The sequence below is a fragment of the Trachypithecus francoisi genome, unplaced genomic scaffold, assembly GCF_009764315.1.
Source record: "Trachypithecus francoisi isolate TF-2019V2 unplaced genomic scaffold, Tfra_2.0 Lachesis_group16, whole genome shotgun sequence".
NCBI classification, from domain to species: Eukaryota; Metazoa; Chordata; class Mammalia; order Primates; family Cercopithecidae; genus Trachypithecus; species Trachypithecus francoisi.
Window position 1 is genome coordinate 72,673,463 of NW_022681461.1, and position 25,214 is coordinate 72,698,676.

At 41.5% G+C, this 25,214-nt stretch overlaps 1 protein-coding gene and 1 long non-coding RNA gene across 2 annotated transcripts in view; one reads left to right on the forward strand and one right to left on the reverse strand.

Annotated features, from left to right (window-relative positions):
* Positions 1 to 1,128: 1,128 nt before the first annotated feature.
* Positions 1,129 to 25,214, reverse strand: part of SLC31A1 (solute carrier family 31 member 1) — a 41,577-nt gene continuing 17,491 nt past the window's right edge. The window contains exons 2-5 of the mRNA XM_033237763.1: positions 9,235 to 9,399; positions 8,353 to 8,425; positions 6,682 to 6,850; positions 1,129 to 5,325 (exon numbers count right to left, since the gene is read on the reverse strand). Coding sequence (XP_033093654.1) covers positions 5,124 to 5,325; positions 6,682 to 6,850; positions 8,353 to 8,425; positions 9,235 to 9,363 — 573 coding nt within the window. The 5' untranslated portion in view covers positions 9,364 to 9,399 and the 3' untranslated portion in view covers positions 1,129 to 5,123. The remainder of the gene's footprint in view (positions 5,326 to 6,681; positions 6,851 to 8,352; positions 8,426 to 9,234; positions 9,400 to 25,214) is intronic.
* On the forward strand, positions 8,870 to 22,807 carry LOC117098813. The gene is made up of 4 exons (XR_004443607.1): positions 8,870 to 9,061; positions 9,478 to 9,636; positions 20,698 to 20,819; positions 22,253 to 22,807. It is a non-coding gene; the product is annotated as an uncharacterized LOC117098813 (long non-coding RNA).

Sequence of the window (25,214 nt, forward strand, 5' to 3'; positions counted from 1 at the left end):
ATTGCTTGAACCCGGGAGGCAGAGGTTGCAGTGAGCCGAGATTGCACCATTGCAGTTCAGTCTGGGCAACGAGCAAAACTCTGTCATAAAAACAAAAGAACAACAACAAAAAACACTAACCTACTAACCTTATCAAGAAAAGTGTACTTTTCATTTTCCTGGAAGCTAGATTAACAATAATCGTAGATTAAAAAAATACACTAAGGCTTGAATGCATATTTTGTGCTGGGTGCCTGATTCAAACAGGTGTTATGGTCGGGCACAGTGGCTCACACCTTTCCCAATCCCAGCACTTTGGGAGGCCAAGGCGGGCAGATCACTTGAGCTCAGGAGTTCAAGACCAGCCTGGCCAACATGGTGAAAACTTGTCTCTACTAAAAATAAAAAATTAGCCAGACATGATGGTATGTGCCTGTAGCCCCAGCTACTTGGTAGGCTGAGGCAGGAGAATCACTTGAACCCGGGAGATGGAGGTGGCAGTGAGGTGAGATTGCACCATTGCACTCCAGCCTAGGTGACGAAGCGAGACTCCATCTCTAAGAAAACTAAGGCTTAGGGATCATTAGACTAACTTCCTAAGGTCATACTGCTAGTAAGTGGTGGAGCCAGAATCCAAACCCATTGACTCCTCTAAGTCCATGTTCATGATACTACACTAAGAGACTACGAATGGTGCTGATGGCAAGATACCCACTGGCGGCCAGTGGGAAGAGCAAGTAACGTCAGCATTTTGGCATTACCAAAGGGACTGGCAGGGTCACTGTGCATCTCAAGGTTTGGCGGTAAACTTCCTACAGGCCCAGCTCGGAGCCTCTTGCCTGACAGCAGAAACACAGAAGGGATTATGATGTGACAAAAGTTGGCTTTTAAATTCAGGAATCCTCAGTATACTGAAATACTTCCGGCTTCATGAAGACCCTGTCTCCTGTGCAGAAGGTCACATGGATCTTCTAGCATGTACCAGGCATGTCATTTTAAGTAGAGTAAGAGGAAAGTGAGATGAAAACCTGAAAGGATCATACCACCTAAAATACTGACATCTTAAAAACTGATGGTAATGGCCAGAATCTGTGCAGCCTATGAAGAGACTAGCTCATTGCGTTATCATTCTGGGCAGAAAAACTTGCATAGAATCACAAAATCAAAATATTTATTTTGTTCTTTTTCATATGACACTGTTAAAACATTCCTACTACAGCAATACTGCTCTCTAGGAGCTTACAATCTAAAACAGTCAACATTAATTGTAGACCCAGTAATTAAGGCATTATATCAAATGCAGACTTTGTATCTTTTTTTTTTTGAGACAGAGTTTTGCTCTTGTTGCCCAGGTTGGAGTGCAATGGCACCATCTTGGCTCACTGCAACCTGTCCCTCCCAGGTTCAAGTGATTCTCCTGCCTCAGCCTCCAGAGTAGCTGGGATTACAGGCATGAGCCACCAAGCCCGGCTAATTTTTGTATTTTTAGTAGAGATGGGGTTTCACCACGTCGGCCAGGCTGGTCTCAAACTCCTGGCCTTAGGTGATCCGCGCCCCGCTCGGCCTCCCAAAGTGTGTGAGCCACTGTGCCCGGCCGAGTTTGTATCTTTTGATGTATCTTTTGAAGGAGCAGCTGGAGACGGCAGGATCAAAATTAAATGATATGAAAGTGTACTCCCCTCCTCGTGCTCCTTATAAGGAACCCCTTCTGACTAGAACGGAAGACCAGTACCCACAGCCTGAAAGGGAATTTCAGACAACCCTACCATAGAAGTAGTGAAGAAACCTTAATTTCTAATTTCCTAGTGGATACAGTGAGGATTCCATTTGTGGGCAATGGGGATGCTGGGAGTTCCTCCATCACAGACTAGAGACAGCACCTAAGATTCTGTAACTCTGGGAAGGGTACCATCCTTATAGAAATTCCAGTGGGGCAACTGCCTCTTGAAGCATGGTTAAAGTCTCTAACAGGTTTATAAATGCCCATTTCTGGTTGATATTTATATCCATAGCATAGCACTGTCTACTGCATCAGGAGGGCTATGGAGATGTAATACACTAGACATGAGATTAAAAAAACTGAAAGAAAAGGGAAAGGACAGCAGAGTAAGGGGGCCAAAGAAATGGTGATAGTCTTCTAATAGATGTGAATGGGGAAGAAAGAAAAGAGAAATTTAGATTCAAAATGAACAAAGAAGCATTAAATTCCAAATGAACAGGTATACAGAAATGAAATGTTAATGCGATCATTGTATTATCATAATCCAAGAGCTCAAGATGGAATTTAAGCTTTTTCTCCTTCACTAGCTTCATCCTTTGGCACCCAGTCTAAGAATCTCTGAAATTCAGGTTTTAATACCTGTATCTGTATCCTGAATACCTGAAGACCTAATCTAAACTGATATTTCTGTGAATTTCAGTCATAGCATTTTGTCTTAACTGGCCTTGAATTTTCTTTTTTTTTTTTTTTTCTGAGACAGGGTCTTGCTTTGTCACCCGGGCTGAGTACAGTGGCACAATCATGGCTCACTGCAGCCTCGACCTCCAGGGCAAAAGCAATCCTCCTGCCTCAGTCTCCCAAGTAGCCAGGACTACAGGTGTGCACCACCATGCCTGGCTAATTTTTGATTTTTTATAGAGATGGGATCTCACTATGTTGTCCAGGCCTGTCTCGAACTTCGGGACACAAGCCATCCTCCCACCTTGGCCTCCCAAAGTGTTGGGATTACAGGCATGAGCCATTGGGTCTAGCTGGCCTTACTGATAAGGTTCTGTTGCTGGGAGGGTATTCTATAGCAGTTCATGCTGAGATTTCTAGAGAGCACCAGTGTCACTACTAACTATTGATTCCTATTTATTTATCATGGTTTTAAGATTCCTTGGCTTGAGACAACAGGCTGTATTACACCTTTTTGTTGGACTTTGTCAGTACCTGTCATTCACCCTGCTCATGTTAAGTATCATCATTACAAGGTGATGGAATGAGAGAAAAGCACAAAGCTCTAAATGTTGGTTCTTGGATTTTAACCTCAATCCAGTAGGCTTATAACCCTCTCTTGGTTCAAAGCCATACAAGTACACATTCCTTGCTCTCCAATATTTAACTGGCACCCACAGAGAAAGTACAAACTATAAAACCACGACACAGGCCAACAGGATAGCTGTGTTTTGTTTCCTCTGCCCTGAGGCACAACTGGATCTAGCACCAAGAAGGGCAGGATTTAACAGACCAGCACAAGACAAATCAATTTAAAGAGGTAGTTTGAAACGGGAATAAGACTGCAGTGTAGACTACAACTGAACAGAATAAAAATCCAATGTGGTTCTTCACTGAGAACAGGGGTTTTGGCCACTTGTAATGTAATTAAACCCCCACGAATAACAAAGATGGTTATATGGAGGATGAGGATCTGCTTGGTATGAGCACAGTTGATGGAGCCTGAGGAAAATCTGGCCATCAGCAAAGCACACCGAGTCTTTCCAAAGAGAAAGCTGGGCTTTTGCCCTTCTGGCCCATGACTGGTAGATTTACACTGCAGATCAAAGGTCTCTCTCAACAATCAAATTACTTCCAAGTACCCACAGACCTTTAAAAATAAGGACTAGTGACTTCATACAGGCTAGTAAAAATACTTTGGCTATAGCCCTTCACACATGTATGCCTGGGTATACACACACACAGGTGGAGCTCAATAAATGTGGAATGATTAGGTATTGATCAGCAGTATTTACTACATGAGTTAAGTCCAAACACACCATCTACCAATCAGCAATTCAAATTTCCATGCCCAGTATCAGGCAGCCAGCCCACCAGGCAATATTTCCTTAGCTTAAAGCAGAGATTCTCAAAGTGTGGTCCCTTGTAACATGAGCAGGAACTCAGAAGTGCCACTCTGGGGGCTTTTGGGTTGAGGCCCAGCAATTAGTGATTTAACAAGCCCTACAGGTGATTCTGACGCACGCTAAAGCTTGAAAAATCACTGTTTTAGAGGCAGACATGTGAAAACACTAATGGGAAAAATAATTCAAACTCTTTTGCTTCACTTCAGCTGGGACAAACCAAGGTATCAAGCCAAAGTAAACTGCGAATGGTTTTATTTAAAAATATCTATTTCTATTTTCTAAAACTGATTGTCATTTTTTGATTGGCAAGTTCATGCTAATCAAAGTGTTAAGTGGGAATGCAGGTTGATGAGTCAGCCATCCAAGAATACACACTCTGCAAGCTCTAAGCCTGTATTTTAGTCTGAAACCACCCCTCTGCACACTACTAAGATTTTGGTATAATGCATCACATCTGGACAAAGGCACAATGTATTTCCCACTCATTGAATCCAAAAATTGGACCTTCTTTTCTTTTTCTTTGAGATGGAGTTTCACTCTTGTTGCCCAGGCTGGAGTGCAATGGCGCCATCTTGGCTCACTGCAACCTCCACCTCCTAAGTTCAAGTGATTCTCCTGCCTCAGCCTTCTGAGTAGCTGGGATTACAGGCGCCCGCCACCACGCCCAGCTCATTTTTGTATTTTTAGTAGAGACGGGGGTTTCACCATGTTGGCCAGGCTAGTCTCGAACTCCTGTCCTCAGGTGATCCAGCCTGCCTTGGCCTCCTAACGTGCTGGGATTACAGGCGTGGGCCACTGTGTCCAGCCCTGGACCTTATTTTCTAATGATAAGTTTGAGTTCTGGGTTTAGTTGGGCAAGACTTTCCCTCAGCTGCCATCAATCCTGGCTGAAGTTAACCCCTTTCCATCGCTGACCCAGGGAAAAAACTACCAAATTTACTTACTATCTGTTAAAAATTCAAAAAGGAAGCAGATGATCAAGTCATTGAACAAAAAGCTACATGGATTAGACAAGAACATATAACGTGGCTCTAAGATGATGGAGAAGGAAAAGACATTTCATGGGTGGCTTCTCCTTAAAAGAAATGGGAAACTCAGCTTATTAGAAAAAACAATTTGGGAGGTTACTACTTTAGCTCAGAGACTGTAAACTAAACCTCTGTTGAGCAGGGTGTGTGTGTGTGTGTGTGTGTGTACGTGCACAAAGAGGAGCAAGAAGGGATGATTGGAGCAGGGAATCACATCTTCAAGTCTTGAACAGCTTCCCACTGCAATCGATAAGGCCACGCCAGAGTTTGACATCAGTGGCAATGCTCTGTGATGTCCACTACCACTGCCTTCTTCCAGCTGAAGAGGAAGTATCCTGTACCGGCCCCTGCTGCTACTGCAATGCAGAGGTACCCGTTGTAGGTCATGAAGATAAGCATGAGGAAGTAGCTTATGACCACCTGGATGATGTGCAGCACTGTTTGCAGGAGGTGAGGAAAGCTCAGCATCTGCTGCCTGGAGAGTAAACAGGGACACAACAATCAGGGACTCCTAGGAGTTCTGCAGATCAGGAGAAAGAGGGAAGAGTTCTTGCCATGAGCTCAGCTGGAACTGGAGCTGGCTACTCTGGCAACTCACGGGTACTTGAATGTTCTTTGATTGGTCCACGGAAATGAAACAGCACAGGGCTGTCAGGCTTATAAACATTGGTCAGATATAGCTGTGAGGAGGAACCCTTTTCGGGAGAAGGAGAAAAGGACGAGCAGTAATCTAGACTTATCTCCACCTTAGATCCTGAAAGGGAAGCGTAAACCCTCTCACGCTCATCTGTCCGAATGTTTTTAGGCTTCCCACCTTTGTAAAGTTTACATTTTACAAACACGGAAACAGAGGCTGGGGGTGGTGGCTAATGCCTTTAATCCCAGCACTTTGGGAGGCTGAGGTGGGCTGACTGCTTGAGCTCAGGAGTTTCAGACCAGCCTGGGCAACATGGCAAAACCTTGTCTCTACAAAAAATAAAAAAAATTAGCTGGGTGTTGTGGCTCATGCCTGTAGTTCCAGCTACTTGGGAGGCTGAGGTGGGAGGACCACTTGAGTCTGGAAGGCAGAGGTTGCAGTGAGTGAAGATCGTGCCACTGCACTTCAGCCTGGGCAATAGAGGGAGACCTTGTCTCCAGGAAAAAAAAAAAAAAAAAATAGAATTGAGGGTTGGGTAGTATAGAAGAAATTACTTAATTAGGGATAAGGAGACCTGGCTATTCATCCCCTGGGCCTCAGTAAGCTCATCAGTACAATGGAAATAAATAACACTGCTTGTTTGAAAGCAGGATGTAGGTCTATAGGATTTCTTAAGGTCCAATTTGGTTTTAAGATTTACATTTTTATTAAAACAGTCTCAAAAAACATTTGCCAATCCATGGGAAAAACCAATAATTACCCAAATACTTTCTTAGACAGAACACAGAAATCAATACAGTCTTATATTGTAAACAAAAAGAAGACAGAGCTGACTAGGTGTAATTTTATAGAATCAACTGCAATCTGCCATTCTTTTATATCTTGACCTGAATTTCTTAACTTGTTCATTATTATTTTGGTAAATATTTTAAAATATGGCTTCTTCACTTCCCTTCTTCTGAAGTGGCCAATACCTACAACTCAGAACAAATATTCATATTTGCAGAATACTTCCTCTCATTCCTCCTTTGGCCTGCTCATGACCTACAAACCCAAACCTCTAAGGACAGTTTTGATCAAGGTCATACAGAACTCCTAACTCAAGAAGAGGGCTGCTGCTGATCACATAGCTGCGCTTTGCTGCTTAACTGATCAAGCTCTTTAGGACTTCATCTGGATCTGTTCAGTTCTTACCCAACAGTTTTGTGTGTCTCCATAAGGATGGTTCCATTTGGTCCTGGGACAGGCATGGAATTGTAGCGAATGCTGACTTGTGACTTACGCAGCAGGCTCTCTCGGGCTATCTTGAGTCCTTCATAGAACATTGCTAGTAAAAACACTGCCACAAAAGCTCCAGCCATTTCTAAGTATGGAAGGAAAATATGGTGGTACTGTCAAACAATGTGCAAAATCATTAGCCAATGTGCTGTCCAGCTAGAAAGACACACACAAAAAATTCTACTCTCGGTTTTTGAAGACATTATATTATTCCCTCTTCTCTTGTCCAGAGAGGAGAACAGCTAAGATGGTGTAACTGAAAACTATTGCCTCTGCCAAGAACATGTTTACTTTCTGATTAAGATAAGAAAAAAAATCAGAACAACAATAACCTTTTGGTCAGACTGCTTGATGTCATTAAATTAGGTTTGTTACACTGAAACACACAGTGTAGAATATGTAAACAGGGAAGAAAACAATTTAGTTTTATAAGTGGCTGACTACATTTCCTGAATAGGCATTTCAATTCTAAGTCTTTCACACTGTGAAGTGTTGGTAATGACATAAATGTATTCGAACTGCTAATTTAACATATTACCTGAACTAAATGCTCTCCTTCTTCCCAAACAAATTGATTTTATGGCTCCAAAGAGACATCTGGTACCTAAGGCAGTCCAACTGACTACTGAGTTTGCGCAAGTTAAATTTAAAGTATACCATACAACATAAAAGACACAAAGAGATGGGTAATCATCTACCTCAAAACTAGGAGTGACTAAGATGGGCCATGCCAAGAATCAGGAAGGATGTGGGCCATAGTTTGGTAGACTAAAAGAACACTGGTCTAGGTAGCTCTGGAAGGTCTGGGTCCTTGTCCTAGCTCTGACATATTAACTCTATGATTAAGGGCAAGTCATTTCACTCTTTGTGGCACTTAATTTATCGTAAAATTTAAGTATTATATTAGAGCAATAGTTTTAAACTTAGAGTTATTTTGTGGTATTTAACTTGACTTAGTCTTATGTCCAGGACTAATAACTTATTAAATAAGTAAACACTCTGAGGCCAGGCATGGTGGTTCATGCCTGTAATCCCAGCACTTTGGGAGGCCGAGGTGGGTGGATCACCTGAGGTCAGGAGTTCGAGACCAGCCTGGCAAACATGGGAAAACCCCGTTTCTACTAAAAATACAAAAATTAGCTGGGCATGGTGGTGGGTGCCTGTAACTCTAGCTACTTGGGAGGCTGAGGCAGGAGAATAGCTTGAACCTGGGAGGCGGAGATTGCAGTGAGCCAAGATAGCTGCCATTGCACTCCAGCCTGGGTGACAAGAATGAAACTCCATCTCAAAAAAAAAAAAAAGTAAACACTCTGGAAAAGAATGAAAGAAAATGGATTGCAAAAGACTTCTGTCTGGTATCTAAATTATTTTTTAGAGCTCCAAAACATACAGGTTAGTTAACAGAGGTTTACCAGAGGACCAAAAAAGTACCTACCTTCTAGGTAGGAAATAGGAACCAAGATGGTTATGCATCATTACCATGTTGACTCAGTAGTTAGGACAGAAACAGGTGCTGGACTTCCAAATTATTTGTCACTGTCTCTCATGTGACTATCACCTTCCAGCACTACCTGATGGCTTACTCACCTCCAGCTGTATTGATCACCAAACCGGAAAACAGTAGTTCCACATTCTTAAAGCCAAAGTAGAAGGTCATAGGCTGCCAGAAAACCAAAACAAGTCAGTTAGAGATGAATGAAAATTCTAAATGAGAATTTGGGGCAAAGAAGCTTAGAACATTTAAAAGTAGAAGATCTGGATAGTAAGAAGAGACACTCACGTGAGTGGCAAGCCCTCATTTTAGTGTTACTACCACAGGCACCGAGCATGAGTACTCTACGGGGCCCCCACCATCAACATTTATCTTTCTTTCTTTCTTTTTTTTTTTTTTTGAGACAGATTCTCTCTCTGTCGCCCAGGCTGGAATGCAGTTGTGAGATCTCAGCTCACTAAAACCTCCACCTCCAGGTTTCAAGCGATTCTCCTGCCTCAGCCTCCCAAGTAGCTGGGACTACAGGCGCATGCCACCATGCCTGGCTAATTTTTTGTATTTTTAGTAGAGACAGGGTTTCACTGTGTTAGCCAGGATGGTCTCGATCTCCTGACCTCGTGATCCACCTGCCTTGACCTCCCAAAGTGTTGGGATTATAGGCATGAGCCACTGCGCCTGGCCAACTTTTGTCTTTCTCTCTTTTCCACACAAGGCATAAAGACCAGAACTTAATTCAGAAAAGAGTTGATTTTAGAAGGGACTACCAAAGAAAGAAGCCTAAAATCTTGGTTCTGGTGTGACTCTGTTAAGTAGCCTGCCATGTAATCTTGGGCAAATTACTTGCTTGGGTCTGCTTTAGTTATCCTCACTGGTAAACTGACCTTTAAAGATAATAAGCTTCCAACACTAAAATTCCATTATTTCTATTACCCAAGTGGGTGGGAAAGGGCCTGCGTTGCCCCTCCTATGGCACTCACCATCATCATCATGTTGCTGTCTCCTCCACCATGGGAGTGTGAGGCTGAAGTGGCTGGGTGATGGTGAGAAGGTTGCGTGGTACTGTTGGAGTCCATATAGCTCATCCCCATATGGTGGGAATGATCCATTTTTTTGCAGGAAAAGTTGAGAGTCAGCAGAAGATTCTTTTAAGAGAAAGAATTATATATAATAATTTAAGGATATAAAAATCTTGTTTCTTTTTTTTTTTTTTTAATTTTTAGAGATGGAATCTTGCCATTTTGCCCAGGCCGAAATGCAATGGCTATTCACAGGCATGATCCCACTACTGATCAATACAGGAGTTTTGACCTGCTCCATTTCTGACCTAGGCTGGTTCACCAGGCAACCTGGTGGTTCCCTGCTCCTGGACTTGTTTCTTGGTAAATACTTTGTCTATATGGAATTTGTCTAATAAATGAATGCTCTCCTAGCATCTTTACTCAGAATTATTTTTCATAATCTACAGATGGAGAGAGAAGGAACTCATGCTAATAGAGATCACTTTTGGAGACTGTAGCAGAAAGGGTTTACATGTAGGGCTACAGATGCCTAATCCTCCCTTATTCTGCAGAATTGTTCCTTTTTTTTTTTTTTGAGACAGGATCTTGCTCTGTCACCCAGGCTGGAGTGCAACTCACTGCAGCCTCAACCTCAGCCTCCTGAGTAGGTAGAATCACAGGCCTTAGCTTAGTCCACCACTACCACCATGCCTAGCTAATTTTTTGTTTTATGGTAGAGATGAGGTCTCATGTTGCCCAGGCAGGTCTCAAACTCTTGAGCTCAAGCAATCCTCTTGCCTTGGCCTCCCAAAGTGTTGGGATTACCCATGTTAGCCACTGTGCCCAGCCAGTATAGTTCCTTTAACAGGTATTGCTTAATATATGTTCAAACTTAAATATTAGATAAGGAGAAGAAAAGCAGCTTCTTTGGATTGCAGGAAACAGACAATCTGTAATAAGATACAAATGAACGCCGTTAATGAAATTTAACTGCTTTAAGGCTTTCTAATCATAAATGTCAGCAGATAAAAAGCAAGGACTTCAGATAATTCACCTAATTGGGATGGCCTGTGCCTAATCTGGATATTTTGATTACATTTTCACATACAGGACAACCAGCCTTCAGCTAATTTAAATTTGAAGAAAGGTCTACTGTGGCCCTAGGCAAGCAGTGTGCTCAGACTTTAGATATAATTTCAATCCTACCAGGACATTAGAGTGGAGAACATGAAAAACAAGGTATAAATTGGATACTCTATATATTAAATTAAGTCTAGACAACTGCAAATTCAGCCTTGTTTCTTTACTACCACATCACTGTATTGCTGCAAAAGTCATCTAAGACATAAACCAAGGAGCAATAATTCCCTTTTCTTTAAATTTATTTTTTTATTTTTGAGACAGTTTTGCATTGTTGCTCAGGCTAGAGTACAGTGGCGTGATCTCGGCTCACTGCAACCTTCACCTCCTGGATTCAAGCGATTCTCGTGCCTCAGCTGCCTGAGTAGTTGGGATTACAGGTGTGTGCCACCACACCTGGCTAATTTTTTAATTTTTAGTAGAGATGGGGTTTCACCATGTTGGCCAGGCTGGTCTCGAACTCCTAAGCTCAAGTGATCTGCCCGCCTCGGCCCCCCAAAGTGCTGGGATTATAGGCTTGAGCTACTGTGCCTGGCCCAGAAGCAGTAACTCCTATAGCTAGAGTTGGAGTGGGAGAGTGGGAAGCTGGGGTGTGTGGAAGGGAAGGTGTTGATGGAGTCTCTTTTTTTTTTTATGATGGATTCTCTTTATGTGTCCCTCAACTCCAGTCTGTGGAAGAAAAAGTGGTTTTAAAAATTCCAAGTAGGTATTCATGTTCATGAAACCGAGTATGCTTTTCATTATTCATGCACTCAATAAATATTTATCAAGCTCCTATTACATACCAAACTCTGACCTAAGTGCTAATAATTCAACAGTGAATATGACAAACAAGGTTCCTAATAGGGAGAGAAACAATAAACACAATTTCATGTCGTGAAGGAAATAAGCGAGAAATAAGACACAATTCCTAAGAGGTAAAGAAGAAATTGGCCAGGTGCGGCGGCTCATGCCTGTTATCCCAGCACTTTGGAAGGCTGAGGTGGGCAGATCACTTGAGGCCAGGAGTTTGAGACCAGCCTGGCCAACATGATGAAACCTCATCTCTACTAAAAAAAAAAAAAAAAAAAAAAAAAAAAGCAACAAAAAAATTAGCCAGGTGTGGTGGCGTGCACTTGTAATCCCAGTTACTCGAGTGGCTGAGGCATGAGAATCACTTGAACTTGGGAGGTGGAGGTTTCAGTGAGTCAAGCACTCCAGCCTAGGTGACAGAAGGAGACTGTCTCAAAAAAAAAAAAAAAAAAAAAAAGACTGTGGGTAGGAAATTTATATCGATTCAGGGAGCCATCTATTTATCTATTTTCTCCTTGTTAACTCCTACCCCATGGTTCTATGACAGCTGGCTTAAGAAATAGGTTCTTATTTCTAGCGAAGGATAAGGCAAAGCATCAGGTAGGCATAATCAAAGATCACCTTTCATGCCAGACACTAAATTATTTTATAATTATAGAGCTTGACAGTGAAACCCCGTCTCTACTAAAAATACAAAAATTAGCCAGGCGTGGTGGCATGCGCCTGTAATCCCAGCTTCTCAGGAGGCTGAGGCAGAGAACTGCTTAAACCCGGGAGGCGAAGGTGGCAGTGAGCAGAGATCATGCCGCTGCACTCCAGCCTGGGCAGCAAAGCAAGACTCCATTAAAAAAAAAAAAATTACAGAGCTCAACAATCTGGTATTATTGATACCATTACCATAAAGAGATTAGATTGGAGGTATAAAAACATACATAACAGGGTCTTTGTCTACAACATTTTTAGAGTAAACACTAAAAAATACAATGCACAATAAAATAAAGACCACACTCAAAGTGTCAATGATGGGACAAATGGCAGGTGGGCAGCTGTTTTCAGATAAAGAGGTAATCATGGTAGGATGGAGAGATCACTGGCATCTGAGTGATCATAAATTATGATATTGAACCAAACAAATGTAGTAAGAATGAAAAGACTTTCGCTAGCCAGGAAGACTATTAACACATCCTTATAAAAAGATAGAGGCAGAAGACACAAATACTGTTCTCTTCCAGTAAGAGTCTGAAAAATGATTATAGCATAAGAAACCATAAAGGATTATTTCATTCCATATTATCAATATGAATCCTGGTCAGGAAGAGGCAATGAATATTTGCAAGAGTGCCTTCTTAAGACCAAAGGAAATAAAGAAATGAACATGGAGTCTTTCCTCAAGGAGCTTTAAGGCTAAAAGCTAGAAAGGGAAACTGTCATAATTTTCATTTTGGGATATAAGATAACATGTAAAGGACTGTTCAAAAAGCAAGACTAGGCCAGGCGCAGTGGCTCACCCCTGTAACCCCAGCACTTTGGGAGGCCAAGGTGAGCGGATCACCTGAGGTCAGGAGTTCAAGACCAGCCTGACTAAAAACCCCATCTCTACTAAAAATACAAAACTTAGCCAGATCTAGTGGCAGGCACCTGTCATCCCAGCTGCTTGGGAGGCTGAGGCAGGAGAATCGCTTGAACCCAGGAGGCAGAGGCTGCAGTGAGCCGAGACTGTGCCATTGCACTCCAGCCTGGGCAACAGACTGAGACTCCATCTCAAAAAAGAAAAATAAAACAAACAAACAAAAAGACTATAGTACCACAAACTACCTAAAAGTTGTAACCCTGATGATTTCCTTGATGAACTTTCATAACATTAATTATTACCATGAACTAATTTTGAAGACCCACAGGTTCTTAATTATTCAGGCCCCTCATTATCAATTAGAGAAATCTACTCAATGATGACACATTATCAAATCTCTTCAGACATATCAGTGACTCAGGACAAGGTATATACAAATTTCCAGAAAACCTTTCAAAGTATGCACCTGTTTTGAAGTGTCATCTGTGCAGGATATATTTCACATCCAAATATACTAGGAGATAGAATAAGAGCAGAATCTACTTGCTCTCATTGTCAGCAGACAATGGATGTAATGTAATGGAATCCTATGCAAGGCTTACCCAATGGTGTATGAATATGAAGGTACAAAGCCGTTGGAGATTAATATATAAACATACACTGTAGGCTCAAACACAAACCAATCCTGATAAGTCCTTAAGCTCACTAAAAGCTTTATTTTAGGAAAAGATCCCACGGGAATATGCAAAGCTAAATGACATCAAAAAAGGAAAAACTTACAAATTAATTATTAAAGCATAATAAATAAAAGTGATATTTTTTTCTCTTGCCACTTAAATTTTCAGTGATGTGCTGTATGTATGTGGATAATTTATCTTCTAAAGCAATCAAACACACCTAACCCATTCTCTCTAGAATAGAAATTCAACTTATAGGAGGTAAACTACCATTGGTTCTTTTTAGCCTGTTTCCTTTAGTAGCTTTAATCTAAGATAACTCAAGCTCAGCTTCTTCCAAAATAAAAATGGGTACTGATGTAAAAATAAGTTAAAATCCAGGGTCACAGCAATCTTTGCTCTATTTTTTTTTTTTTTTTTTTTAGATGGAGTCTCACTGTGTCACCCAGGCTGGAGTGCAGTGGTATGATCTTGGCTCACTGCAACCTCCACCTCTCAGGTTCAAGCAATTCTCCGGCCTCAGCTTCCCTAGTAGCTGGGATTACAGGCATGTGCCACCATGCCCAGCCCTAATTTTTTATTTTTAGTGGAGATGGGTTTCACCATGTTAGCAAGGCTGGTGTTGAACTCTTGACCTCAAATGATCTGCCCACCTTGGCCTCCCAAAGTGCTGGGATAACAGGCATGAACCACCATGCCAGGCCAAATTTACAAATTATTTGTAAAGAACAATACTGTCTAAATCTGTTTTGTATGGCTATAACAGAATACCTCAGGCTGGGTAATTTACAAAGAAAAGAGGTTTATTTGCCTCATGATTCTGGGGACTGGACAGTCTAAGAGCATGGTGCCAGCATCTGCAGGGCTTCTGGCAGAGAAGCAGAAAGGCAAGTGGGCATGTGCAAAGAGATATGCGCTCACTTTACAGCAATCCAATCTTGCAGGAATGAATCCATTCCTGTGAAAGCAATAACTCACTCACTCCTGAGAGTGGGCATTAATTTACTCATGAGGGTGGATCCCTAATGACCCAAATGCCTACCAGCTCTCACCACTGTTACAAATAGTAACCAAAAAAAAATGTGAATATATAATTCAGGGACAGAACTGAAAAACAAACAATAACAAAACCCTTAGGATTCCTAACCTTTAATCGATGATAAAATCCACCTACAATATTTTATTTACCAAGTTGAGCTTATAACTAGGGTAGAAAGATTAGAATTACTGTGACCAGGTGTGGTGGCTCACGCCTGTAATCTCAGCACTTTGGGAGGCCGAGGAGGGTGGATCACCTGAGGTCAGGAGTTCGAGACCAGCCTGACCAACATAGTGAAACCCCATCTCTACTAAAAATACAGGAGGTGGAGGTTGCAGTGAGCGAAGATCCTGCCATTGCACTCCAGCCTGGGCAATAAGAGTGAAACTCCAACTCAAACAACAAGAACAACAACAACAAAAAACCCCCCCAAAACAAAGAAAGATTAGAATTACTGTACTGCCCTTTCATTTACTTTTTTTTTTTTTTTTGCCAATTGAGGTACACTAGTTTTCTTTAACATAATTCAAAATAGTTCAATACTGGAGAGTCACCTTTGCATTAGAATAATGGAATGACAGGACTTAACTACATAACTGAACACATCTATAAAAAGAATTTGGAAGGTGAAGGTGAATTTTAAAAGAAAAGGAAGGTGATCTGATTGTATGTCCTGGGAATGTTACTTAACCTTTCTGGAGCTGGTCTCCAGCCTGTACAACTTGGAGGATTCTTGGGAGGATTATATGAGATAACATACATAAAGCATCTACCAAAGTGCCCGATAAATGGCAGTTATTATCATTATGTGGAATATTAGGGGATAAAAGACTTTGCGTAGGGAAAATCCAGTAAGTGAACTTCGTGGGAGAAGGCATTAATCAAAATATTAGCTGGGTTTCTCTCCCCACTTGACTTTATTAAGACAACCCTTGACTTGCCTGTTAGCTTCTCTCCTACAAAGTATGCGAGTCAAGACTACTTTCAAGACTGGGCACAGTGGCTCATGCCTATAATCCCAGCACTTTGGGAGGCCGAGGTGGGAGGATCACTTGAGGTCAGGAGTTTGAGACCAGCCTGGCCAACATCGTGAAACCCCATCTCTACTAAAAATACAAAAATTAGCCAGGCATGGTGGCGGGTGCCTGTAATCCCAGCTACTTGGGAGGCTGAGGCAGGGGAATCACTTGAACCTGGGAGGCTGTGTTGTAGTGAACCGAGACTGCGCCATTGCTCTCTAGCCTGGGCAACAAGAGCAAAACTCTGTCTCAAAAAAAAAAAAAAAGGACTACTTTCAAGTCTCTTTCTGCCTGTCCTGATTCCTTAGACCATGTAGTGGCTATGAACACTCATGTGAACAGTTCATAAGAGCTCTTCCTTCTAGCACAGAAATCATCTTGGATCTTTTTTTTTTTTTCTTTTTTTGAGATGGAGTCTCTGTCACCCAGGCTGGACTGCAGTGGCACAATCTTAGCTCACTGCAACCTCCACCTCCTGAGTTCAAGTGATATAAAATAAAAGATGGCCTGGCCATCTTCTTGGATTATTAAGGAAGATGAGAAATGGTCTAGGAATTGACTATTTTAAAAAATTAAGCAAGAGGTTATGTGGAATTTAGTTCCCATAAAATAGTTAAGAAAAGGAGTTTCTTTCTCGGGAAGGCTTTAAACTATTCAGTTTCCAGGGAACATTTATCTTCAGTTAGGTACCTGAAGTTGGTTATGTGCCAACTTGTTTCTGTTGCTTTGAATGCTATTAAATATAGGAAACAGCACATGCTATATTGACTGTTGAAGAGCTCAGCACTTCTGTTGCTTTCCTCTCTCTCCCATTTAATAAGTATGGTATGATATTTTTCCAAATGGCTTTCAAAATCTCCTTATAGTCAAGGGTCTTTCATAGTCAACCTCTGAAGATTATCAAAAAAGTTTTCCCTATACCTGCCCTGTCACCTCCAAGATAGACACAGTCTGTAAAATCTAGTATCTTTAACAAAAATACATAAGAATTTATGGTCAGGAGTTAGGAAATTAGCAAGATGGCTAAATTCTGATGCCTATTCTGAGTCTTAGCATTGAGTATTGGCCTTATTTCTGTTGCACAATAAGAGTAAGATATAATAATCCATAGGGACTATGGAGATTAGATTGCACAAAAAGACTACACAGAAGTAGTCATACATCTGCCACATGGGCTCTTTTCTCTAGCTCAGACAGATATAATCTGGAGCCCTGGACAATTCTTTTGGAGACTGCCTGTCTTTCCTGGCTTCCATGATAAGGAAGAAAGTCTTTATTCTTAAAATGATTAGGGTCATATTCCTTTTTAGGTTTGTAAAAACATTAAACAAAGAGAAATCTATCTAGTTTATCTTCTGCTTTCCATATTCATTACTTATAATTGGTAACTGTAAGTTTTTGGCAAGCACTTATACAGAAAATTCAAGGTCAAAGACAGTACACTACCATAAACAGGGATGCATGCTTATGGACTATGTCCACATGATCAAGCAACCAGTTTAACTGGGTGAATCCTGCCTTTTGATGACCTGTATGGGGTTAGCAGACACTCTGAGAAATGACTCTGGCTTTGTTTTGATTGCTCCTATAGGTGAATTTTAAAATTATCTTGGTCGGGTACGGTGGCTCATGCCTGTAATCTCAGCACTTTGGGAGGCTGAGGCGGGTGAATCACTTGAGGCCAGGAGTTTGAGACCAGCCTGGCCAACATGGCAAAACCCCATCTCTACTAAAAATTAGCTGGGTATGGTGGTCTGTAGTTCCAGCTACTCAGGAGGCTGAGGCATGATAATCACTTGAACACAGGAGGTGGAGGTTGCAGTGAGCTGAGATTGTGCCACTGCACTCCAGACTGGGCAACAGAGCAAGATTCTTTCTCAATAAATAAAATAAAATAAAATAAAATAAAAATTATCATCCGGGTGTGGTGGCTCACGCCTGTAATCCCAGCACTTTGGGAGGCCAAGGCAGGCAGATCATGAGGTCAGGAGATCGAGACCATCCTGGCTAACGTGGTGAAACCTTGTCTCTACTAAAAATACAAAAAATTAGCCAAGCATAGTGGCACGTGCCTGTAGTCCCAGCTACTCAGGAGGCTGAGGCAGGAAAATCGCTTGAACCCGGGAGGCGGAGGTTGCAGTGAGCTGAGATCACGCCACTGCACTCTAGTCTGGCTGACAGAGCAAGATTCCATCTCAAAAAAAAAAAAAAAAAATCTTAATGGCTGGGCATGGTAGCTCACACATATAATCCCAGCACTTTGGGAAGCTGAGGCAGGCAGATCGCTTGAACCCAGGAGTTTGATACCAGGTTGGGCAACATGGTGAAACCTCGTCTGTACTAAAAATACAAAAATTAGCTAGGCATGCTGGTGTGTACCTGTGGTCCCAGCTTGAGAGCATGTGGGAGATCACTTGTGCCTGGGAAGCCACGGCTGCAGTGAGTGGTGATTGCGCCACTGCACTCTAGTGTGGGCGACAGGGTGAGGCCCTGTCTCAAAAAACAAAACAAAAAAAATTATCCTAATGGCTCAATAAATCCCACACACCTTTTGTGGAGGAGTGGTGGCAAAGGAGATGTAGGATAACAAAGGGGAGACCTTGATATAATACAGCAATAAACAGAACTTAGAGCTGGGTACAGTGGCTCACATCTATAATCCCAACACTTTGGAAGGCCGGGGCAGGCAGATCGCTTCAGCTCAGGAGTTTCAGACCCGCCCGGGTAACATGAAGAAACTCCATCTCTACTGAAAATACAAAAGTTAGCCAGGTGTGGTGATACGCGCCTGTAGTTCCAACTACTCAAGAGGCTCAGGTGGGAGAATCGACCTGATCCTGGGAGGTCATGGCTGCAGTGAGCCATGATTGCGCCATGCACTCCAGCCTGGGCAACAGGAATGATACCTTGTCTAAAAAAAAAAAAAAGAAAAAAAAAAAAGAACTTAGTGGCATTCTAGGTCAATATATTGGAGTTGCTTGGAAAAAACATAGTAGCTCCCAGTAAGTGGGAGGGGAAATACAATTTGATAAATTTTTAGGGAGAAGACTCTTTGCTCTGAAGGCTATAATGTTTCCTACTCATTCTCTGGGTCCTGGCTTCATATTCCTATTCCATACTAACTGACAGAGGCCGGGCGCGATGGCTCACACCTGTAATCCCAGCACTTTGGGAGGCTCGAGGTGGGTAGATCACTTGAGGTCAGGAGTTTGAGACCAGCCTGGCCAACGTGGTGAAACCCGTCTCTACTAAAAAAAAAAGAAAAACAAAAAAACAAAACAACAACAACAAACAAAGCCAAACCCAAATTAACCAACAGAAATGTGACCATAATTGGATGACTATAACCATATAATCCTTTTGATATTCTAGCTGCCTTTCCCTTGCCTATGTCTTTCTTGAGGTGCAGTGATCGTAGGTATACTTAATGTGATCAATTCCTCTTATAAAAGGTAGGCTTGATTAAACTATCGGTCTCGGCCAGAACTGGCAAAAACTTAAAGACTCCTAAAGTTGTGCCATACCAATGTATTAAACACGGTAAGTAAAAGGATCAGTGGAGTTAGTAAGAAAACAGGTCAGGTCAACAAGAAAAAAAAGAAATATAAAATACCTTATAATTATATACATTCAAACACATATTGTTCTCCCCAGATTAAGTCTGTCAAGTGACAGTAGTCCATATGGCACTTGCTACAATTGTAGTCTTACAAGGATAGTCTGTATTCAGGAAAGCAATTATCCCAAACCCACCATTATAATTACCTTTACCTCACACATCCACACACATATCTTACATTTTATCTTTTTAAAACTTCTCCAATAAAACCTAGCTACTGTTTTGCCTTTTGCCTTTGTTGATAATAACTCCAAGGGATCATCTATAATAAATTCTCACTTGCTTTTCTTCATAGCAATGTTGGGGCTGAGAAGGATATTAATAGAATTGGCCAAGAATTAATTTAGTGATTATCTGCAGATTTCAATAATCCTTATATTATTCTCTCTCTCATCTTGTTTTTTTCTGACCCTGACAGATGGAGATATTTTCTCTTCCTTCACTATATACCTTCCCTGAAGCACTTTTCATGTAGAAAAGCCAAACTATGCCATACTGAAGTAATAGCAGAATTTATGTGGATGAATTACTCATACATCAGACTAATAAGCTGCATCAAAAGTAACCAACTGTCAGAGACATAAAGGAGAAAACTACTTCAAATAATTACACTTAAAACTTTAAGTGCCTTCATTTATGAGTGGCCAATGATCTAGGCAAACAAGAAATGCTGCATGGATTGACAACTTTTTAAAATAATAAAACAAGCTATGAATTAGTAGGAATAGCTTTTTTTTTTTTGAGACAGAGTTTTGCTTTTGTCACCTAGGCTGGAGTAACTGGTGCGATCTCAGCTCACTGCAAGCTCCGCCTCCTGGGTTCAAGCGATTCTCCTGCCTCAGTCTCCCGAGTAGCTGGGATTACAGGTGCCCACCATCACGCCTGGCTAATTTTTTGTATTTTTAGTAGAGATGAGGTTTCACCATGTTGGCCAGGCTGGTCTCGAACTCCTGACCTCAGGTGATCCGCCTGCCTCGGCCTCCCAAAGTGCTGGGATTACAGGCGTGAGCCACTGCGTTTGGCCAGTAGGAATAGCTTCTTTACTCATAAGCTCTTGGCTAAAAATATCTATTTTAGCAAAAAAGGACAATAACTCAGGAGCTTCCCTGAGAATCTTACTTTAACTGTACTTACGGAATGATAAAAAACAAAAACAAAACACCTGTGATTTAATTATAATCAGAACAAGACAGGAATAAGCTGGGGGCAGTGGTGTGTGCCTGCAGTCCCAGCTACTCAGAGGATCACTGGAGCCTGGGACTTTGAATCTAGCCTGGGCAGCATAGTGAGACAACCCCCTCCCCCACACATCTCTTAAAAAGAAGGAATAAGACAAAGAAACACTTTATCTCCAGATATCAGTTGAAGGTCATCCTCTTCTATCATAAATTTCATCTTTCTACATCACTCCGGCTTATTAAGCTGTTCAAACTCAGCAAAGGAGATGAGAAACCTGTTGAGGCAAGACAGATCCTGGAGAAAGTGATTACATGATGAATTATACAGTCATTGAAGGCTATTATTTGCAAGAGAAAACATGCTAAAGTCAAACTCAATTTTTAAAATGCCCATTGTCCAATCCCTAGGTCACCTATGTCTTCTGAGTAAACATGAATGGACCATGTAATTACTATATAAACAACAAAATATAAAGGCAAAGAACTAGTTTAAATGTGAGAGAGGACACAGGCGACATATACTATATTGGGTAAGTTATTTTATATTTTAGAGCTTCATTTTCCTTAACGGTAAGAATACTGAATTATATAATCCATAAAGTTCCACCTAGAGTTAAAACTTAAAAAAAAAAAAAGCCTAGAGTATAAAAACACAAAGCCCTTGGGAGGCTGAGAAGCCTAGAGTATAAAATACAAAGCTCTTGGGAGATCTGAACATTTACATTTTCTGGCCAAATTTACCTTCATAGATACTTTTGGAAAATATGTGTTTTGTGACAAATATGAGGAGAGAGATTGTAAACAAAACTCATCCCTGTTTCTAAAAGTAGAAGAAGGGAAGAGATTATACTGGCTGCTATTGACTTTTAAGTGGTCTGAAATGCTAAACCAAAACTTTTTATGTGAATTAAATCTCTAAGGCATGAAGCCTTGACAAGTTCCATATAAAATGACATCGGGGAAATGGAACAAACTGTAAGATAAGATCAACTTAAAAATGATTTTAGGCCAGGCATGGTGGCTCATGCTGGCAATCCTAGTGCTTTGGGAGGCTGAGGTGGGAGGATCACTTGAGTCCAGGAGTTTGAGACCAGCCTGGGAAATACAGTGAGACCCCATCTCTACAAAAAAGCAGAAAATTAGCCGGGTGTGGTGTCATGCACTTGTAATGCCAGCTACTGAGGGAGGCCCTGAAGTGGGAGGATTGCTTTAAGCCTGGGAGGTCAAGGCTGCAGTGTGCCATGATCATGCCACTGTACTCCAGCCTGGGCAAGAGTGAGACTTTGTCTCAAAAAAACCCAAAAAAACCAAACCCTACCTTTTCTGCCTATGTGTACTTTATATTCCAGCCAAACAAGTCCAATGGCCAAAAGTTTCTAGTGCTCCTAGGAAACATCCCACACTTTTCTGTCTGGTATCTTTGCCTGCATTGTTTCTTAAGTCTGAAATGCCCATCTTACAATCTCTAGTGCAACAAATCCATGCCATCCTCCAAGGTCTAGTTTTGTTTCTGGTTTTTTTTTTTTTTGAGACGGAGTCTCGCTCTGTTGCCCAGGCTGGAGTGCAGTGGCGCAATCTCCACTCACTGCAAGCTTCATCTCCTGGGTTCATGCCATTCTCCTGCCTCCGCCTCCCGAATAGCTGGCACTACAGATGCCCACCACCACGCCCGGCTAATTGTTTGTATTTTTAGTAGAGACGGCGTTTCACTGTGTTAGCCAGGATGGTCTCGATGTCCTGACCTTGTGATCATCTAGTTTTAAGAGCTCTGAAGATCCATAGTATATTGTGCCTTTCCTAATAATTCTAACTGGAACTAGGTCTCAAAATACTCTAAAATGTTTTTATGATATTTTCAATCAATGCCCATATCATCACACTGATAGAATAGTATTGATAAATGGTAGGAGAAACAGTTGAATGAAAGTATTCTAAAATTCCTTCTCATTTTTATCAACTGCAGATGCTTAATGAGCCCCTCTTGGATGCTACTCTTTCTTGAGTCAGCTAAGAAGAGAAGTCTGGCTCCAAACAATTCGGTCTGGAAAGAGATGGATGAGCCATTTCTTCACCTATATGTGGATCACCTGAAACTGAAACCTGAGTGTCCCGTCTCAGAATCCCACTAAGAATTGGAAGGACCTTAGCAGTCATTGCATGGTGCTCCTCAGTAATACTTAAATTCTATAATAACTGTTCAAACACCTCTGGGAACTTGTCAGGCAAGTGTGTTGCTCCCTTCCAGAAATATAAGGAAGCAAAATTCTCTTCCTAGCCAAGCCAAATACAGAAGATGTCCCATAGGAATCTGAATCTTGCTATTTGACAGTGATGATGCTGATGAACCGGTACTCCAAGCTAAACCAGTATTTGTACTGCAGATACTATTTGCATGTACTTCTCAAGCTGTAATTTGCTTCTAAGGCCGCACTCCGAAGAACTAATTTCTGCCTGCAAAAAGAAACCTGGGTATCTTCACCCCCAACTTTTGGTATCAATACACTGATTTTTAAGCTCACTATGTGGCATTTAAATCTGTTGCAGACTTATCTTTCCAGACTAATCTCAATCTACTCTCCTTCACATTCATATGTTCCACTGAAACTGACCTACTCACTTTTCCTCTATATATATATATTTTTTTGGAGACAGAGTCTTGCTCTGTCGCCCAGACTGTAGTACAGTGGCACAATCTCGGCTCACTTCCACCTCCTAGTTTAAGCGATTCTCCTGCCTCAGCCTCCAGTGTAGCTGGAATTACAGGCAAGCACCACCACACCCAGCTAATTTTTGTATTTTTAGTAGAGATGGGGTTTCACCGTGTTGGCCAGGCTGGTCTCAAACTCCTGAACTCAAGTGATCCGTCCGCCTCGGGCTCCCAAAGTGGCAGGATTTACAGGTGTGAGCCACTGTGGCCAGCCCCTCAATAAAATTCAGCACTTTGACATTTGTATGCATTTTCAGGCTTCTGTAATTCCCTGGAATTCCTTTTATTTTTTCCCCCTCATTTTCTATATATGTACTAATCCTGCCATTATTTATTCAACATTTATCATGCACTAAAATGTGCCAGAATTAAGGATAAAGCTAAAACATGGCCCTTGATCATTTTGATTTATAACCTAGCTCATTCCAGGAGGTTTTTCTTTAATTCTGAAGAAATCTCTCTTTTTTGAATTTCCCTAGCAATCTTCTCTTACAGAAATTTTGACTTATAGTTTTTAAAATACAAGATAAAAAATGCCATATGTACACAGCAAGCTTCTTGAGGGCAAGAAACTTTCTAATTTCTACTTCCTTACAGCATCTGGAAGAATACTCACCAAATATTCATTCATTCAAAAGGTATTTATTAATTCTTACAAAATCCATGTAGGTTTCAATATCTACCTATAAGGAGTCTGATGCAAAAAGACAAGGTACTTGCCTTTGTGGGGCTACTCAAGAGGAAGAAGTCTCTCTCAGTAAAAATGTAAGCAAATAAATATATATAGGAAGGTATAATTACCATTTGTGTAAGTGGTATGAAGGAAGTACAACAATGAACTGTGGCAGAGAATAACGGTGAAAGAACTAATTTAGATGGAGGACAGGTGGGAAGAGAAAGAGAGGCGCTTTCTTAAAGGAGCTGACTTTAAACAGACTGATAAAGTAATTATTGGAGTTTAGTAGAAGGGAAGAGAAGGGCCTTCCTGAGTCAAGAAAAGCAATAACGGATCAAGGTCAACATGAACAGAACATACTGAGTGAGTGGAGGAGAGGCTAATGAGGTTGAAGAGGGAAGCATAAGGAATACTCAATTAAGAATGTCTTGGCCAGGTGCGGTGGCTCAAGCCTGTAATCCCAGCACTTTGGGAGGCCGAGACGGGTGGATCACGAGGTCAGGAGATCGAGACTATCCTGGCTAACACGGTGAAACCCCGTCTCTACTAAAAAATACAAAAAACTAGCCGGGCGTGGTGGCGGGCACCTGTAGTCCCAGCTATTCGGGAGGCTGAGGCAGGAGAATGGCGTAAACCCGGGAGGCGGAGCTTGCAGTGAGCTGAAGTGAGCTGAGATCTAGCCACTGCACTCCAGCCCGGGCGGCAGAGTGAGACTCTATCTCAAAAAAAAAAAAAAAAAAAAAAAAAGAATGTCTGGGCGCAGTGGCTCACACCTGTAATCCCAGCACTTTGGGAGGCCAAGGAGGGTGAATCACTTGAGGTCAGGAGTTCAAGACCAGCCTGGCCAACGTGGTGAAATCCCATCTCTACTAAAAATACAAAAGTTAGCTGGGTGTGGTGGCGCATGCCTGTAGTCCCAGCGACTTGGGAAGCTGAGGCAGAAGAATCACTTTAATCCAGGAGACAGAGGTTGCAGTGGGGGCCGAGATCATACCACTGCACCCCAGCCTGGGTGACAGAGCGAGACTGTGTCTCAAAAAAAAATCTTAAAGGTCATTTTAAGGATTCTAAGTTTTATTTCCAGGGCAATTGGAAGCTTTTTAAAGGTAATATGCAGGGACTCATATTTCCTGTTTAAGGTCTTTGAGGCAGATTTACAGAAAGAAAAAAAATCTTTATAAATTAAATCCTTATGGCTACAGCTGTTTAATTTAGCAGGATCCAGAATGGCATCTGTTAAAACTTTAGAAAGATGAGAAGAACCATCTAATTTCTGGGCATAAAATGATTTGAGGGGCACAACTTAAGAATATTCTACAAGAACTAGTAAGGAATTTAAAAATTTTAAATTCCTGGATTTTAAGAGCTTCCAAAAGTCACATGCCACCCTTTGCAGGTGAGATTTGATCTTACAGACTATTGTTAAGAATCTGGGGGTAGGAGTTAAAAAAAAAAAAGTCTGGAGTCAGAAGGTATTCAAATCCTGGCTCTACTAATTTCTAGCTGAGTCTCCTGGTGACATTTCCTATAAAAGTCCCATGG